At 51.8% G+C, this 16,685-nt stretch overlaps 3 protein-coding genes across 4 annotated transcripts in view; 2 read left to right on the top strand and 1 right to left on the bottom strand.

The window, feature by feature from the left end:
* Positions 1–489, top strand: part of LRRC52 (leucine rich repeat containing 52) — a 3,538-nt gene extending 3,049 nt beyond the window's left edge. The window contains exon 2 of the mRNA XM_042031035.1: positions 179–489. Within this exon, the coding sequence (XP_041886969.1) occupies positions 179–489 (311 nt within the window). The remainder of the gene's footprint in view (positions 1–178) is intronic.
* Positions 490–1,662: 1,173 nt separating this feature from the next.
* On the top strand, positions 1,663–7,103 carry MGST3 (microsomal glutathione S-transferase 3). Its single transcript, XM_042029716.1, has 6 exons — positions 1,663–1,788; positions 4,121–4,244; positions 5,091–5,164; positions 5,759–5,816; positions 6,516–6,588; positions 6,891–7,103. Exons 2-6 carry the CDS (start codon positions 4,128–4,130, stop codon positions 7,004–7,006), a joined length of 438 nt encoding a protein of 145 aa, XP_041885650.1. The 5' UTR covers positions 1,663–1,788; positions 4,121–4,127; the 3' UTR covers positions 7,007–7,103.
* Positions 7,104–7,317: 214 nt separating this feature from the next.
* On the bottom strand, positions 7,318–16,593 carry ALDH9A1 (aldehyde dehydrogenase 9 family member A1). 2 transcript variants are annotated; one of them, XM_042029713.1, is made up of 11 exons: positions 16,360–16,592; positions 15,547–15,692; positions 14,325–14,454; positions 13,881–14,015; positions 13,205–13,401; positions 12,286–12,426; positions 11,385–11,573; positions 9,385–9,472; positions 8,897–9,038; positions 8,288–8,400; positions 7,318–8,186 (listed from the first exon to the last, which is right to left on the bottom strand). In XM_042029713.1, exons 1-11 carry the CDS (start codon positions 16,547–16,549, stop codon positions 8,092–8,094), a joined length of 1,566 nt encoding a protein of 521 aa, XP_041885647.1. In that variant the 5' UTR covers positions 16,550–16,592; the 3' UTR covers positions 7,318–8,091. The 2 variants fall into 2 exon arrangements, with proteins under 2 accessions (XP_041885647.1, XP_041885648.1); XM_042029714.1 differs by lacking the exon at positions 12,286–12,426 and having other exon boundaries at positions 16,360–16,593.
* Between the last annotated feature and the right edge of the window lie 92 nt (positions 16,594–16,685).

Raw genomic sequence — 16,685 nt, 5'->3', positions numbered from 1 at the left:
CTTAGGGCACGCAGGTCTGCTGGGGTGTAGCAGGTGAAATTGTCAGCGTCTGCTGAAGTCTGCAGATATTCTTCAGGCTTTTAGCAAGCACTAACATAATTTTTCTACCAGGGCTCCTGTTCATGAAATTATGATACAGGCTAGCTAGAGAGTCCTGCTTCTGCTTGTCTCTCTGCAGATGCTGACAATTTCACCTGCTACACCCCAGCAGACCTGCGTGCCCTAAGGATGCCAGCAGTGGAGGCACAGCTCCACTTCAGCTGCCTGACCCAGCCGTATAAGCAAGATTATGTCTTTCTGTGCCTTGTTGGCTTCTGCATATTCTGTGCTGGCACCATGGCAGCCTGGCTGGCTGGCGTCTGTGGTGTCACCTACAAGGTCCACGCCTCAAAGGAGAAGGAGGAGGAGGCGGAGGAGGCGGCGGAGGCAGCGGAGGAGGAGGCGGAGGCGGCGGAGGAGGAGGCGGAGGAAGAAGACACAGCCACTTAGGATCAGCCCTTCTGAAGTCCCATCATGGGAACCAAAGGCAGGCCTTTCCTGCCTGATTTCTGACATGTTGTCCCACCCTAGGTTTTTTGTTTTGTTGTTGTTGGGGGTTTTTTTTGTTGGGTTTTTTTTGAAGTGAAATAAAACTGCAAGAGAAGGAAGTAATCTGTGCTACAGTTTCACTTGCTACCCAGTCTTCTGTCACTGGGACTCAGGACAATTGCAAAATATTAATTTTGTGGAGGTGTGAGAGGTGTGCATAGTGCCAGGCCCTTCCACTTCCACCCTACCTTGAGACCACAGAAAAGTAGGGACATAAGGACTGGCTTGAAAAGGTACTATAATATGGGAAAGGCCCTGGCACTGTGCTGTAGCCAAGGACATCACCAGGCACTTCCTGGCCAAAAAACCCAGCAGGGCTTACTGTGATCAGCCTACACAGCTGGAGCCCCAGGGAATCCAAGAACTTTCTACTGTGGAAAGGCAAAGAGATTAAAACCAGGATTTCTAGGAGCCCAGGATCCCACTGGTTCTTCCTTTCTTTCCCATTACACTGACAGCAAAATAACCCTCTGTGCTCCTGCAGCCAGACCACCTGTGCCTTCACTGTTTTATGAACATTCACTGCACTGGAAAGTCCAGCTCTGGTTTTGTGTCACATCACCCTAAAACTGGAATGTTTTATAAAGTAAAAATATTGCTTACACACTCTCCAAATATTCTTGGAAACGGCTTGTGTGTCCATGCCAAAGCGTCAGGGTTGCATCTACAAGGGAAATGTAAGATGCATCTACAGGGAAACATAAGATCCTTCTTTCCACTAGCGCTGGGAATTGCCAAGGGAAGTATCTGCTTACATGACCCAGCACAGCAACTCCACGTGTGCAACACTGGCTGCTTCAGCCGACACTGCAGGGTCTGGTGAGATAACAGGGGAAACCAGGAGATTTCAGCAAGCACGGTGTGAATTACCAAACTTAGAGGCATTAAACTGTAGATTGCGAATCAAAGCTAAGAGCTCTTAGCTATAATTGGTATGGCAAAAAGGGCATGGGAAAAACGGTGAGGATGTCTGTATGCTGGGGACACAGGCAGAGCTGCTGGGGCACACCGGCGTGCCAAATCCCTTCGCAGATCCACATGAATCCCTATCCCACTCTTCTCTCGCAGCAGTGAGACTGATCGCGCCTGGCCGTGCCTCGGCCCCGCCTGCGGGCGGGACGGCCCCGCGGCCGCCCCCGGCTCCGTCCCCCTGCCCGGCTCCGTCCCACAGCTCCTGGGCTGCTCCGCGCTGTGCTGAGGGTGAGTGCGGGCCGGGCACCCCAGCTCGTCCCTTCGGGAGCGGGGCCGGGGGCAGGGGGATGCTGCCAGGGCATGGTTACTCAGGTTGTCCCGATGGAAAAATGGAGGAAGCGCTGTGGACATCTCCAAGTCGGGGGTGCTCCGGGGGAAGGGGGCTGCGGGACGAGCAGGGCGCGGGGCTCAGCCTGTCCCCCGCACGGGCAGCTCCGGCGGAGCCTGGCCCCGCCTGGCTGGGGAGGGCTCAGCCCTGGGAGCGAACGGGGATACGGGGCGACAAAGGGCTCTGCTGGCTCGAAAGGCTGAGTTTACATCGGGTAATCCAGTCCGAATCCACGCGTGGGACTGTTAGGAGCCTTAATGCGCTTTGCTGACTCATAGTACCTGCAGTACTGTGGCAGAGTTGGGAAGGACCCTTTTTCTGCTGCCTCTCTGTGCTGCGTCATGCTCCAAAATCTCGTGTCTGGGGCTCCTGCCGGAAACATCGCAGTGTGAAAGGTAGAAACTGAGTTTTCTGCACCGTGACGGTGCCTGTCAGCAAAACCCTTGCAGCTGCGGGCAAAGGTTACTGAAACGCTCCAGGCACCACAATCCGGAAACGACCGCGAGAGTCCTGGTGGCTTTGGAGTGCTTTATATCGCTCCAAATTACGAGAGCAAAGGCTTGAGGTACACTTTTATATGTAGTGTAAGAGTAGCAGTTTTATGACAAACCCAGTTTAATGCTTTGCAGTGCTCTTTGCTCCCAAAATAAACCCCCAGATCAGTGCTAGAAGATAAAATGCCTGGTTATCCAACAACCTTGTAATTTGAAGGGGGAAGTGTGACCACCAACATGCTCTACATGTTCTGTTTTCAGTGTGTCACCTGTCAGGTGCTAACCTCAATTACAGGTGCATGCAGCTGACTTTTCTTCATTACTTCAGGGTTTTAGTATTCTTACTGATAGTTGTTTGCCACACTTCCTGGTGGACAAAGCCAGCTGTTGTCCTCACCTCACTCCATTGATGATAATCCCATTGCAAATGAGAGCTAAAACCTTCTAGTCCCCAAAGATCCCTTGTGAGGGGTGCTGGCACTGCTGCAATAGGAAGACTTTACATCAGGTCCATGAGGTGGCCTGTTTTTCCCCACACTGACAGATTGTGCTGGAGGGACAGTGCAGGAGACACCAAAACCTCACTACATCGTGGAGGCACCATCTGGAGACAGGCACCAGCTGGGGTTCGATTGGGAGAATTATCTTGGTGCTGGAGGGAGGTCTCTGCTGTCCTCTGCTGTGCTCTGTCATGCAGCACCTTCTAGGGTCACCCGGGCAGGTGTCTGAGGTTCGGGGTTGTGCAAGATGGTTGTGGGGAAGGGCCCTTTGCTTTCTGGCAGCCTGGAGGGAGCCGGAGAGCTCGTGTAGAGCAGGGCTGGCTGATGGGGGCAGGTCTGGCAGATGGGGAGCAGGAAAGAGGGAGAACGTGGAATGTGGGGCAGCATGGCAGAGGCTGCAGGATGCACCTTCTGCCCCATGCTTCTGTCTCAGGCCTGCATGAGGGAGCACAGAACCATTAAATAAAAGCCACACAGGCCCTGGCGTCCCCTGGCCACTGGTGCAGATGTTTGTAAATGCCAGTAGCTGTGTGTTGTTGGAGCTGTTCACCAGTTTGTGACTCTGAGAGGGTTCCTGGGAGCTGCAGGGCTGAGCATCGGTCATCTGGCCAGTGGCTCTTTACCCAACAGGTTCAGTTATCATTGCTGTGGTGGTGGGTTTTATTAGTATTTTATATAAGGATGACCTTAGCAGTACAAATTAATCATTCATGTAGCCCAGCTCCTCCCAGCTCAGGGGATTTCTGAGCCAGGCTCTATTATAATTCCCAACTTACCTCTTATTCCCAGAACTTGCCCAATTTCCTGTTGAATTTATGAGAACTGCCTGCATTCACAATGTCCCTTGGCAAGGAGTTCCACAGGTCTGGTTCCCACTGCATGAAGAAACATCCCTCTTAGGGAACAGGCTGGAAATAAACTGATTTCATTTGATGGTCCCTAGCTCTGGGGCTGGAAAGGCCCATGAGTTTCTGCCCAGGCTGGACTAGGGTTCTCCAGACACCACTTCCCACCAATGCTTAGGTGATTTTAAGGCTTGCTTGACAGGAACTATGCAGAGAACTCCTGGTTTGTGGAGGCTCCAGGAGGCACAAATTCCCTCAGCCACCATTTCTCTCTTCCTTCAGCCAGTCCCTGTTCTGGGAGCTCTTAGGGTCCAAGCTCAGCAACTCTTCCGTGCACACATATTGTGTGTTGCCACTTCCCCAAAATATTCACAGGCTCCCTTTCTCTGGCAGCACCACGATGGCTGTTCTCTCCAAGGAGTATGGCTATGTCATGCTGACCGGGGCCGCCAGCTTCATCCTGGTCATGCACCTTGCCATTAAGGTGGGCAAGGCCCGCAAGAAATACAGCGTGGAGGTGAGTGCTCAGGCTGAGGAGATGGCAAGGTTGGAGCCAGTCTGCTGACAATCTAGGTGACACCTTGCTCAGTTTGGGGTGACCTGCTGACGTTTCCTGTCCCACCACACAGATGCAGAAGGGATGGAGCTGCCATGGCTCTCCAGAAAGCATAACAGAGCTCAGAATTTGGGACATCAGGTGCTTGGCACCAAGCTGAAAGCATGTGGCTTTGAGCTTGGCAGCACTGATGGGCAAGAAACTGCTTGACCCTTTTGCCTTGCAAGTAAGACTTGATGCAGCACTGGCGGGAAGGGATCATAGTGGCACAAAAGTGACAGGAGTGTTTCTCAAACTCAGGGGGAGCACGTGTGAGTCACAAGAAGTCTTTCAAGTGACCTTCCCTCAGCATGCATTGGGGAGCCTTTAAGCCAGGCAGAGCTCTGGGCTGGGTGGGGACAGTTGTGAGTCAGGGCCGTGGCATGCAGAGGCTGCTGTGCCACTTGGCTTCAGCCACTGCTCTTTCACCACTTCACTGACAGAAGTGACAAGAAGGGGTGGGCACAAGGACAGTTCCAGCTGCCTGTTGGGGTGATCCCATTCCTGCTGCATCAAGTCAAGACTGGAGCAAATGTACCCAGTGCATGTGGTGCTGGATTTGAGGCCTGGGGAGGTCTCTGCAGCCAGGCAGCAGCTCCAGGAAGGCGGTGACCTTGAACACGGCTTTTGTGGGCCCCAGGGCAGGGACAGGCTCTAACCTGTCACTGCAGGTTGGTCTTGCAAGCACTCGGACAGCCCCGCACTCCTGGGAAAAGGAGCTGCAGGTCACACTTGCTGATGCTTTGCTGCTGGTTTATTTTTTGGCAGTATCCAACCATGTACAGCACAGACCCTGAACACGGGCAGATATTCAACTGCATCCAGCGCGCACACCAGAACACGTGAGTGACATCTTTGAACAGGGGCCTTGGAACACACAGGGCTGAGGAGCAGGGCCCACAGCCCCAGAGGTGCTGCTGCCATTGCTTTGATGCTTAGCAGTAAGGCCATGCTGGCTCTTTCCGCTGTCTTAAACTATGGGATGGTGGTGTGAAGCCATCCCAGTTCTCAGCAACTTGCTTCCATGGGTAGATCTTAAGACATGAGGAATGTTGTTTCCAGAAGGTGCTGATCTGGTGTGCTGCCCATGTCTCCCTGGGGAGAGGCCAAAGTCCACCCAGCTCCTGTGGACAGGCTGCAAAGCACATCAGAGGGTGCTGGGAGGCACAACTTCTGGGGAATGTTTAGAGTGGCTTAGGGAACAAAATGGAAAGAGTGGGTGGGTGACCTGGGAGAGAGGCACAGGCTGGGAGGAAGGTCCTAAAACTCTGTGTGTGCTCAGATCCCTTCTTTCCTCAGCCACAGCATTGAGCACAGAGACTTGTAAAGAGCCCAAAATGCCCTTGGCACGGGTTGTTTGCAGCCTCTGCCCTTCTGGATTTTCCTCTTTGTAAGCAACGTGAGCACAAACACAACCTCTTCACTTTTATTTTCAGATTGGAAGTCTACCCTGCCTTCCTGTTCTTTTTAGGCACTGGTGGACTCTATCACCCGGTAAGTGATGCAGATCTCTGCTCTGGCTCCCTGACCTGGAAAGGGTGGGGGGCAGGAGGCCAAGACAGCCCCTTCAGTAGCCATGTCACGCTTAACAGCAGTGCCCCTTCTGGAAATTTAGCTGTAGAATGTCCTCTGCAGGAGAACCACAAGTAATGAACTCATTACTGCTGTTTCAGCTATTAGAGCCCTTTCCTTCCCCTAAAGGTGCCTTGTTAGACAAAGCATTTGCAGCCTCCAGTTACTGAGTGGGAAGGATCCCTCCAGCCCAGTTTTTCCAAGCCCTGCCAAAGGAGGTCAACAAAAGCCTAGATTATTTTTAACTGAAAGATGCAGACAACTTGGGAGGAGGCAGGCACATGGGAGAGGCCAAATCCAGTAGCTTTATCTTTGCCATCAAAAGACAAATTAGGTCCTTCCTGAAGACAGACTCCTTTTCCAAGAGGGAAGGAAGCAGCATAGGCACATCTGGCAAATGGGAGCCACATTGGAGCAAGCTCTTAATTAAGAGTCAAGGTGGAAGTTTGGAACGCCTGGTGGAGGCAGTGGAGCAGGGCTTGGAGCAGCAGCTGCCTCCACAATCCTGGCCCTTGCTCTAGCTCACTAACTGGTCAAGGATGAAATGAGATTCAGCACCTGGTTGCCTGCACAACTTTGCTCAAGCCCCCAAAGCCTTTAATGCTTCTCCTTTCTCTGCAGCGGGTTGCCACAGGGCTTGGTGTCGCCTGGATCGTTGGGAGACTCCTTTATGCCTATGGCTACTATACAGGAGGTAGGTCTGTACCCTGCCGCACACAGAGGGTGCTTGGAAGCTCAGATCTTCTACAGTGACCTCAAGACTCTTTGCTCCCAGTCAGGCGTGGAGGAAAGGGTGCAGGTCTACAGGCTGCCCAACACTGCAGCATGCTCTTCCTGCTGTTGGGAAGAGCTCTCATCCAATAGGGATGCCTAACCTAAGAGGCCTGAGCTGGTGCCTGCTGGTTTGCCCCTGGGGATTTACCTTTAGTTCCTGCTCCCTCTTCAGTTTCCAGGGTGGGCTTTCAGTGAACTGACAAATCCTGCCTTTTTTTCCAGATCCCAAAAACCGAAGGAGAGGGGCCCTTGGCTCCGTGGCACTCCTTGGGCTGGTGGGCACGGGTGTGTATTCGGCCTGCCAGCACCTAGGCTGGGTCTGCCACCGGGAGTGCTGAGAAGCTAAAGGGAATTTTCTTGTTTTCTTTTAGAACACTTGGCTTCCTGTGTTTTTTCCCTTTTCTTACTCAATAAAAGGAAGTTGTCAATTCTGTATTTTCATTCTAAAGTTACAGAGGGTTTTCTTAAGAAGCTCTGCAGAACGCTAGAACTACTCTGGTTTTGTAGGACTACAGAAATCTGTCTGTCAGGCAGGGGTGTTCTTTCTAGCTTTTATGATTTTGGTGATCAAAAAGCCACCTTGCATCTCATTTAACCCATACAGCAGCAGCCCCATTTCTGGACCCATCAATTCATGTCACTCTGAGAAGATGTTCCAGAGTTAGTATTTATTTAATTGCTAGAAAGAGACATAGACAAACATTTAAAGTTGTTGCTTCATCATGTTTATAAAGAACAGTAAACTTACAGGAAAAAAGTGAGATAGCTTTCACTATTCTGTGCTGGAGCTTGCCACCACTCTTGTATGGAGGTGATTCTCAGGGCCATGCCTGGCCCAGGCAGCATCAGCCAACTCTCCCCACAATGTTTTGTCCCACTTGTAAGTAAGGTACAGATAGAAAAAACCAAAATTTGCAGTAACCAAGGGTCTAGAGGGAATAAACAATGCTACAGTTAAGGCTTTTATGTAGTCATAGAATAGAGAGGGTCTATAGCTACAGGATGTCAATGTGTCCAAGAGCTTATATGTGTATTGAGTGGGGTCCTACCTGCTAAGAAGCCAGAACTGAAGTTGATGGAAGGTGGAAGGCAATGGGAATCAAGGCACACAGCGTGGGAAGCCTGGCCCTGGCCTGGGCCACTAACAAGCCTCTGGTAAAACCTCTGTGGCTGCAGGAGCTGCTGCCAAAAGCCAGATTGGTGCCTCCTGCTCTGAGCTTCCCATTGTCCACCAGACTGGTGAGAGCTGAGCCCTGTATGTACATCTCCCCCTTGCAGGAGCAGGGTGGCTAAATGTTGCTCCAGCTCTGCTTCCCCCTGGGCACTGACGACTGTAGGGTACTTTATTGCTGTGTACATGATCCACATCTCTGGCTGGCAGGGAAGAGCTGCCTGATGCTCCCCTGCGCAGGCCCCAGAGCCACTAAAATGCAGACTCCACATCACCCATCTCCACGCACACCGTCTTCAACTGCGAGTAGTACTCGATGGCTGCCCGGCCGTTCTCCCTGCCAAATCCTGCAGGGAAGAGCTGGAGTGAGGACACAGCTCCAGGCAGTGCCAGGGGCCACTCAGCTCCTGTAGCTGGCATGTACCGGGGGAGGTCACACAGAGCTCACCTGAGAACTTGTATCCTCCAAAAGGCAGCTCCACAGGGCTGACGTTGTAGTTGTTGATGAAGCACATCCCGGCCTTAAGAGCAGCCACTATCCTGTGAGCCTTCTGGATATCCCTGCAGGAAAACGGCAATTCAGCTGGATCCCCTCCTTCCCTGCCTGGTAATATCCACTGGAGAAAGGCCAGCAGGCCACACTGGTTTTTGAAGTCCAACCTGCCCTACTCTCTCTTTGCCTGCTTGAAGGAGGTGGCTCCAGCTCCCAAGGACACTCCAACTGCATTCAGTTTGGGAGGGCAGGACAAGGACACCAGCAATGCAGAGTGGGGCAAGTAGCCAACAGCAGCACAGCAGGCTCCTGGTGCATCCTGGAGATGCAGGCAGCAGGCCAAGCCAGGCTGGGAGGACCCCAAAGGACAGCTGGGCCCACCCAACACTTCAGGAAAAACTGGGAGATGTGCAGTCATTTACAATTTTCCCTTTTGGAAATCACCTGCTTCAGCTTTTCTGGAAGAGGATACCCATGCGCATGCTAAGGCACTGCAAGAGGAGCAGCAAATCACCACAGTATTTGCCCTCCCTAAAATGATTTCACAACACTGCCCAGTCATACCTGGTGAAGACACCACCTGCCAGGCCAAATTTGGTGGCATTGGCTCTCTCCACAACCTCTTCCTCCGTGTCAAATGGCAGGATGGCCATGACAGGCCCAAAGATCTCTTCCTTCACACACGTCATGTCATCCTTGCAGTTCCCTGGAAGCATGGCAGAGCACAAGTGCTTCAGGAGGAAGAGCAGCAGCACAGCCTGTGCATTCAGCAGCCCACACAGCCTTGGAGACAGCACCCAGCACTGCACGGCCTCCCTGCAGAGCAGCCAGGCACACCCTGCATCTCAAAAGCACCGACTGCATCATTCCTGTCAGGCCCCCCAACAGCAGATTTCCCTGGATGCAGTTCTTGGAAGCCTCAGCTCTCTCTAGTGCCCCCATCCAAGTGCCAGTCCACACTGGGGACATCACAGAGCCAGGTTACACTGAACTCAGCATTCTCAGGAGAAATTCCACAACAGCCATGGTACCATGAGTGAGATGGATCATACCTAACACACAGGGGCGCATGTAGTAGCCATTCTTCAGCTTCGGGTCATCTGGCACATATGGGTCCCCACCACACAGCACCTCTGCCCCCTGGAAAAGAGCCAGGAGAGGAAGGGATGCAGGCACATCCAGGAGCATCCTGCTTAGCTGCCACAGCTCTGGCTGGCCCTTAGCCTATCCCAACAGACCGTGCTAAGAAGTTTGTCCCTTTCTCATAAGCCCCTGTTGCAGTGGGGATCCTGCCAACATACATATACCAAACCAGGAGTCCCGTGGAAAGGATATATATATGGACAGACAGATTCTTGATAGCTGTTTCAGAGAGATGTTTATTTCTCCAGCCGCATGGCCGGGATCTGCCGAGGAACTGTTCCAGTCACTGGACCCGAGGCTCCTTTGCCCACGCAGGGGAACACAAACCAACCAATGGGAACGAGGCTGAGCAGGGGCAGGGAAACCCCGTGTCTGTCCCCTCAGGGCCCCTCTCCCAGGGCTACACGGCGGGGGAGGAGACCCTGACATTTCACCCGTTTTATTTTAATAAAAGGAGAATGAAAACAACTGGATAAACATAACAAGAACAGTTTCAAAACAAAACAAGCCACCCTCCTGAGCCTTTAAATGTCTAAACAGATTCTGTGGAACATCTTAGGGCTGACAGAAGGGAGACAGAACTCTCTGAGCATGCTTTGTGGGGAAACTGAGGCAGGAGAGGGTTTAACTTCTTCCCTCGCTCTTTTCATCCCCCACTCGGCATTGGAAAAGGATTTTTGGGGAAACAATTGGCAAAAGCATGGTTTTGTGAGGGAAACCATGGATGAAAAAACAGATTGGGAATACACTGGGGGTAATAGGACATAGGGTAAAAGGGAAAGGTGGGATTAGGAAAGGGAGACTGTAGGGGGGACTTACAATGGAGATATTGTCTAACATGACTACGATTTTTTGCATATATACTGCCTTTTACAGGAACACCATCAGGCCCAGTGACCTGCGATGCTTGTAACCCTTTTCTCCCTAGTACAATATTAAATTCCACCACCTCTCCATCTCCCAAGCTTGGGATCCATTTTTCAGGGTTATTCTTTTTAATAGCAGTTCTATGCACGAATATGTCTTGCTGGTTGCCAACAGACCGTGCTAAGAAGTTTGTCCCTATCTTTCTCATAAGCCCCTTTTACTGAAATGCTGCCATCAGGTGTCCCCAGAGCCTTCTCCTTTTCAGGCTGAACTACCCCAAGTCTCAGCCTTTCCTCACAGTGAGGTGCATTTTTCCTGTGCTGAGGGGATTCCAGAGCTGGTTGCAGTACTTGAAGTGGGGTCTCACCAGAGCATGTCAGAGGGGCACAAAGAATTCCCCTTCACCTGCTGCCCACACTGCTTTGGATGCAGCCCAGGACATGGGTGGTTTCTGGGTGCCAGCACAAACGGATGGGGCATGTCCAGCCTCTCATCCACCAGCACTCCCAAGCCCTTCCTGGCAAGGCTGCTTCATCCGCTCATCCCCCAGCCTGGATTGATACCAGGGGTTGCTCTGACCCAGGTGCAGCACCTTGTACTTGGCTCAAATCACCTCCCTGTCCTCCATGTGCCTTAACACAACTTCTAGGAGGATCAGTTCCATGATCTTCCCACAGTCACAGAGGTGAGGCTGACAGGTCTGTAATTCTCAGGGTCCTCCTGTCCACCCTTTTTGAAAATGGGTGAAGTGTTTTTCCTTTTCCAGTCACTAGGGACTTCACCTGACTGCCAGGACTTTTCAAGTACCATGGAGAATGGCTGAGCAACTACATCAGCCAATTCTCTCTGGACCCTGGGATGCATCCCATCAGATCCCACAGACTTATGTATCTAGTGGTCCAAAACACCCATTGAGTAATTCAAAAACAACCAAAAAACCCAGCTTAACTGGGAAGGCACAGGGCACAAAAGCAGCTGGCAGTGTGTTTGTCTAACAACAGAGACATTTCAGGGCAGTCACAAGGCAGCATCACAATCTCACCTGCTCCTTTGCCTGCTTGATAAAGCCCTGCACACGATTCAGGTGGGGCAGGTTGATGAGGGCTCCCATCCGTGTGTCTTCCAGAAGAGGGTCTCCAATTTTGATTTTCCGGGTGCATTTCACCACCTCCTTTGTGAAGGTATCCAGGATCTTCCTCTCCACGAACACTCGGGTGCCATTGCAGCACACCTAGGACACAGGACAGGCAGCTGAGAATAGGAAACGCAGCACTCCACAGTCCTTCCCTGCTTGGGTCCTGCTCCAGAGGCTCTTGGAAAAGCCCCTCCACAGCTGCTACAACAGCTAACTTGTCCCTGGGGACAAGGAACACAAGATTACCCTGGGGCTGTGACTGCACTGAACAGTCCTTGCTGGACACTGGTTCTGATGCCACCAGGTGGCAAAAACGCATCAGGTCACCAGTAGCAGAGACCTTGAACTGACTTCTGAATTCCCAGAAATGACCCGGCTGAGCAAATTTGCCAACAGGATTACACAAAACCTGCAGTACATGTGCATATCCCAAACTTGGGAAGGACAGAACCCTGTTCTCAGACTCAGCACACCAGGCTGTAACCTGCTGCCCCTCCAAGGGACACCAGCATGGCTTCCCCTGACCTATGAGTGCCAGACTGGTGCTCAGGGCACAGGAGCAGCTGTGCTGAGCTGGGTACTGGGTGTCAGAGAGACTCCATGTCTGGGAAGGACAGGGCACTGGCTAAGGCAACACTGCTGGGACACCCTGCACTGGCTCCTGCAAGGGCATCCCTTCTGACACTGCACAGGGAAGGGTGTGGCAAGATGGGAGCTTCAGGGCATCCCTCACTATATGAGGTCAGGCCCAATCCTGACAACACCCTGCCTCCCTGGGAAGGAGCACTCCTGCCCCACAGACACACACCTCACCCTGAGTAAGGAAGTTAGCCATGAGAGCTCCCTTCACAGCATTATCCAGATCAGAGTCCGAAAAGATGATAAGGGGGGATTTGCCCCCCAGCTCCAGGGTGACTGGCTTGATCCCTTTAGCTGCCATCTCCATGATCTGAGTGGAACAAGGACAGAAGAGATAAGTGACCCACTGGCCAAGGGGAGGCTGGTGGGGAGAGGCAAGAGTCCCAAAAGGAGAGTTCCTGCAGGACCATTCACCAACAAGAGAAGCAGCATGAAGGGCAAGCTGGGTTTCCTATATGTGCTTAGTTCAGACTGAGGACAGCGTCAGAGGGTTTGGGTTTTTTTTTTTTCATGGATAAAACCAAAAAAACCTGGAGTAGCATTTGCAGGAAGTCTTGTGCTCAGTGTAAGCTGCAGGCGGCTGTAGCTGCATCTGTTGTCATTGCACCCAACAGGTACACACATGTAGGGAGCATTCAAGGGACAACATTTCCCTTCCTTCAACTCAGAATTTATTTCCAAAAGTCTTTTTTTAATTTTGGAATAATAAATTAAGGGTGAGAAACTCACAGGAACTATTCTCTTGCTTAGAAACAGTAGGTTGCATGCAGCTTTAGTGCTCTATTGCAGCCAGAAACACATTTTCCCAGTGCTGCTGTTCTGTGTACTGTCCTCCTCATATCAACATCCACCTGAGCAGCTCAGGGACTTCACTGCAACTAGGGGCTAAGCAAGTGAAGCTGACCAAGGGGTTTCTCTCCCAAGCCCATGCCCGGCAGGTTAACTGGATCCCCAGCATGACCCTGTACGTACTGCAAGCTCCATGCTCGGCCCCAAAAATGCTGACTTGCACCCCACCTCTACAAGCTTCATGCAGAAAAGCTCAAGGAGGTATTAACTACAGACCCTTTGTTTTAAGGTGCCTTTACCTTCATGCCAGTTGGCACACTGCCAGTGAAAGAGATTTTGGCCACATCTGGATGCTGGCAGAGGAACTGGCCCGTGGCTGCCCCACCCTGCACCACGTTGAAGAGCCCCTTGGGCACTCCGGCCTCTGTGAAGATCTCTGCCAACCTCACCACAGAAATGGGGGTGAAGGGTGAAGGCTTGAAGACCATTGCATTGCCTAAGGACACAGGCAAGGTGAGGTTAACACCCAAACTGCTTCAGGGAAGAAACAAAAATAATCCCCACCCCACACAGTGAGTTTGTCTCAACAAATCCCAGATGTTTCCCCCAGGAGAGGGGGAAACACTTTCAGCTGATCACTGCAACTAGCAAAAGGATGCCCTTCTTGCTGGGGAGAGGGCTGGGGGAGATGGAGCTGCTGGTCTTGCCCTGCAGAGATTTCCAGAGACCTTCCCCATCTGGTAAAAACCAAGCTACCAAAAAAGCAAAGCTTTTCCTGATGCACTCCTAACCTCTTGACATATGATATGTTCCTCCTTTCATTTCCCTTCCCTTTCTGCCAGAGTAGCAGCCTGAACATTCTGCCTATCCTTCAACACTTCAAGGTAATCGTCGATTTCATCCTGCAAACCACTCTCCCCCACAGGATCACTTGGCTTTGAAGAGACACTTGTGCAGGCAGAAAGTCTCCATTACCGCAAGCCAAGGCCGGGCCAGACTTCCAGCAGGCAATCTGGAAAGGGTAATTCCAGGCTCCAATCCCAACACACACCCCAAGCGGTTCTCTCCGAGTGTACCCAAAGGATCCCCCAGGAAGCTGGACGTGTTCACCTGCAAAGAAACAGCCAGAAGGTAGAAAAGAGCAAAGCCCCTTCCTGTCTGATCAGAGCCACCAGGGGTCATATCTGGCTCTGCCTGGGAACGGAGACACAGTTTTACCCCAGAAAGCTCACAGAGGGTGTGAGTGCCCACAGATCATGGCAGCATTGGGTGGAGACCTCTCAAAATCCTTCCAACGTCTTCAGGAAAAGGAATGGTCCACCTCTTAGAGAAATCAGCAGCAAAGATGGTTTTGTGCCATTGGAGTTACCAGCAAATGTGGGACAGAGAGCAAAAAGCAAACTCCAGTAACATCCTCACCTGCCAGAGATCCTGCCAGCCCTGCGTAATACTCCAGGCACTGCCAGGATATGTCTATGTCCACTCTGGCTTCAAAGATGGATTTCCCATTGTTGATGGTCTCCATGGTGGCAATTTCCTCTCTCTGCTCCTGTGAGAGGCACAGGACAGAAACAACGTTAGAGAAGCCCAGAGCAGAACTCCACAAGAAGACAGCCACTTCCCAAGCACACAAGTCCCAAACAAGATCCTGCCATGAGAAACGGTCATCTCCAAAAGGGAGACATTTCCAACTGCTGTTTATCGATTTCCCCATGATGACTGAGTGCAGGGAAATGTCAAAGGGAAAGCCTCTGGGGTTCACTGCTGGTCCAGTCTTGTTTAACATCCCTGTTTATCTAAAAGATGAACAAACATGAACTTAGAAGCCAGCTGGCAAACAATGATTAGAATTCGCAGAACTAAACTGGGAAGAGCAAATATCAAGATGAGGATGGAACCAGAGGCCAGGGAAGAGGGACAAAGCAATTCAGCTGGGAAGCATCCTTTAACAGACCAGCTCCCAGGGAGAAATATTACCCTGCTCTGGAAGTCTGGCAAAAGCAGAAGTTTGGCATAAAGAAAAGTTTTCTCATGACTGATTCACACTGGGGAAAGGAGGTCTGGGTTCTTACAGATCTGTGCCTTGATGGAGATTAACTCTGATGCCCAAGCACCTGTCATCTCAATAAGGAGTCTGTGTTAAAGCTCACTTATGTGTATCCTCCCCCATGTGTATTATCTGATAGATAAAAACCAGTATTGCTACTTTCTCTTATTGCCAGGACACATTCCAGTCATGTAACAACAGCCTCTGACAAGCCAAAAGTTCAGCAATGCCACTTATGCAATTTCAGCTTTGAAACTATGTGCAGTGAAATTTAATCTTTGGAGCTGTTAGAAGAATCACAAACCCTGCAATATGTCAACTGGATGGCTTCAGTTTTATGTCTTCTAACAGAATTAAGCTGAGAAAGCACACACTGGCCTTGAATCCAGTGATAAGACCAAAGCTGCATGCATGGGTGCTGACTCCAGCGATAAGAGCAAAGCCCCACCTGAGGCAGCTTCTCTTCTGGCCAAAGGTGGGTTTTAACTCCTGAGCAACTCCTGGAACTCTGGAAGTCCTGCTGAAGCCCCCAAGAGCAACAATAACCCACAAGGAAGCTCAGAGACAGAACTAACCCTCTCCCCCACAACATACCCGAATAATTCTGGCAGCCTCCAGCATCACCCGGCATCGCTCCATGCCTGACATTTGACTCCATATTTTAAAGGCAGCCTTTGCACTCTGCACAGCCAGATCAACTTCCTTCTCTCCAGAGCAGGGCAGCTTGCACAGCACACGACCTGGGCACGTTTTAAACAAGGAATAAATGAGATGGAAGTCTCAGAAAAGGGGCCCAGAACGCAGTTTATCTTGCACCAAACCCCACATACTTCAGTCAAGCCACCTATACCAGGCACAGAATTTCACCGATGGCTCCCACTGAAACCCACTAATTTGTAATCAGCCATAGAAGAAGTGCTGCAATTCAGGTGGTCTGAATTAAAAGAGCGGCCATTCTCCACAGTCGTGTTCTGGTAACTAATTAGCTCCAGTTGTTACAAAATTCCTGGGTTTCCCAGGTGAGTTTGTTACACTTCTACCACCCTCTTCAGGACTCTCGTTACACATTCCCCAGGATGGTTAAACACTTGGAGTGATTTTGCTGAACACTACATACCGATAACTATAATTATATAATTTTAGAGAGATTTAAATCGTGGGGTTTTGCCAAAATCTGGCATCACTGCATTTTGTGTCTGATTGAGAGCTGATTTCTACAGTAAAGAGTGATGATGGGCAAACGCTGTAAGCAGAGCGCAGCCACTACAGCAGGGTGGCTCAGGAGCAGCAGGGCGTGCAGGACACCCGCACAGGTGGCACCCAGGTGACCTGAGGGAAAGCCGAGGACACCAGGCCCTGCAGGCACACAGGCTCTCCCTGCCCCTGGGCGCGGCGTTCCCCCGGTACCTGTGGCCGGCTCGAACACCTCCTCCAGCTGTCCGCCGTCGGCGGGGTGGACGCGGGCGCCCGCGCGGTAGTTGAGGGGCTGCTGGACGGTGACGGTGCCGGTGGCGGAGCTCATGGCGAGGCCGGGAGCGAGTGAGCGCAGCCGGGGGAGTAGGAGAAGAAAGCTCGGCAGCCGGGACTGTGCCAACATCGGCGAGATCCCGTGAGGCGCCGCGGCCGAGAGGCACCGCCTCTTCCACCGACGCCTTTTCACCGTCAGCGCCGCGAGGCCCGCCCCACCCGGGGCGTGCCAGCTGCGAGGCAGCTAATCCCGCGGCCCGCAGGAG

This window comes from Corvus kubaryi, unplaced genomic scaffold (genome assembly GCF_017639235.1).
Source record: "Corvus kubaryi isolate FWS band 111438036 unplaced genomic scaffold, C.kubaryi_AGA036_p1.0 37334, whole genome shotgun sequence".
In the NCBI taxonomy this organism is placed as follows: domain Eukaryota; kingdom Metazoa; phylum Chordata; class Aves; order Passeriformes; family Corvidae; genus Corvus; species Corvus kubaryi.
Note: the sequence above shows the minus strand (reverse complement) of the source record. Positions and strands in the feature narration are given on the sequence as shown.

What these genes read in the sequence shown, in the direction of transcription:
- MGST3 (XM_042029716.1), top strand. Translation starts at nt 4,128, where the DNA reads ATGGCTGTTCTCTCCAAGGAGTATGGCTATGTCATGCTGACCGGGGCC. An exon ending in CAGCGCGCACACCAGAACAC is followed by an intron (nt 5,165 to 5,758) that starts GTGAGTGACATC and finishes TTTTATTTTCAG; the next exon opens with ATTGGAAGTCTACCCTGCCT. An exon ending in CTGGTGGACTCTATCACCCG is followed by an intron (nt 5,817 to 6,515) that starts GTAAGTGATGCA and finishes CTTTCTCTGCAG; the next exon opens with CGGGTTGCCACAGGGCTTGG.
- ALDH9A1 (XM_042029713.1), bottom strand. Translation starts at nt 16,549, where the DNA reads ATGTTGGCACAGTCCCGGCTGCCGAGCTTTCTTCTCCTACTCCCCCGG. An exon ending in AGGCTGCCAGAATTATTCGG is followed by an intron (nt 14,455 to 15,546) that starts GTATGTTGTGGG and finishes TGCCTCTCACAG; the next exon opens with GAGCAGAGAGAGGAAATTGC. An exon ending in TGGAGGATACAAGTTCTCAG is followed by an intron (nt 8,187 to 8,287) that starts GTGAGCTCTGTG and finishes TCTTCCCTGCAG; the next exon opens with GATTTGGCAGGGAGAACGGC.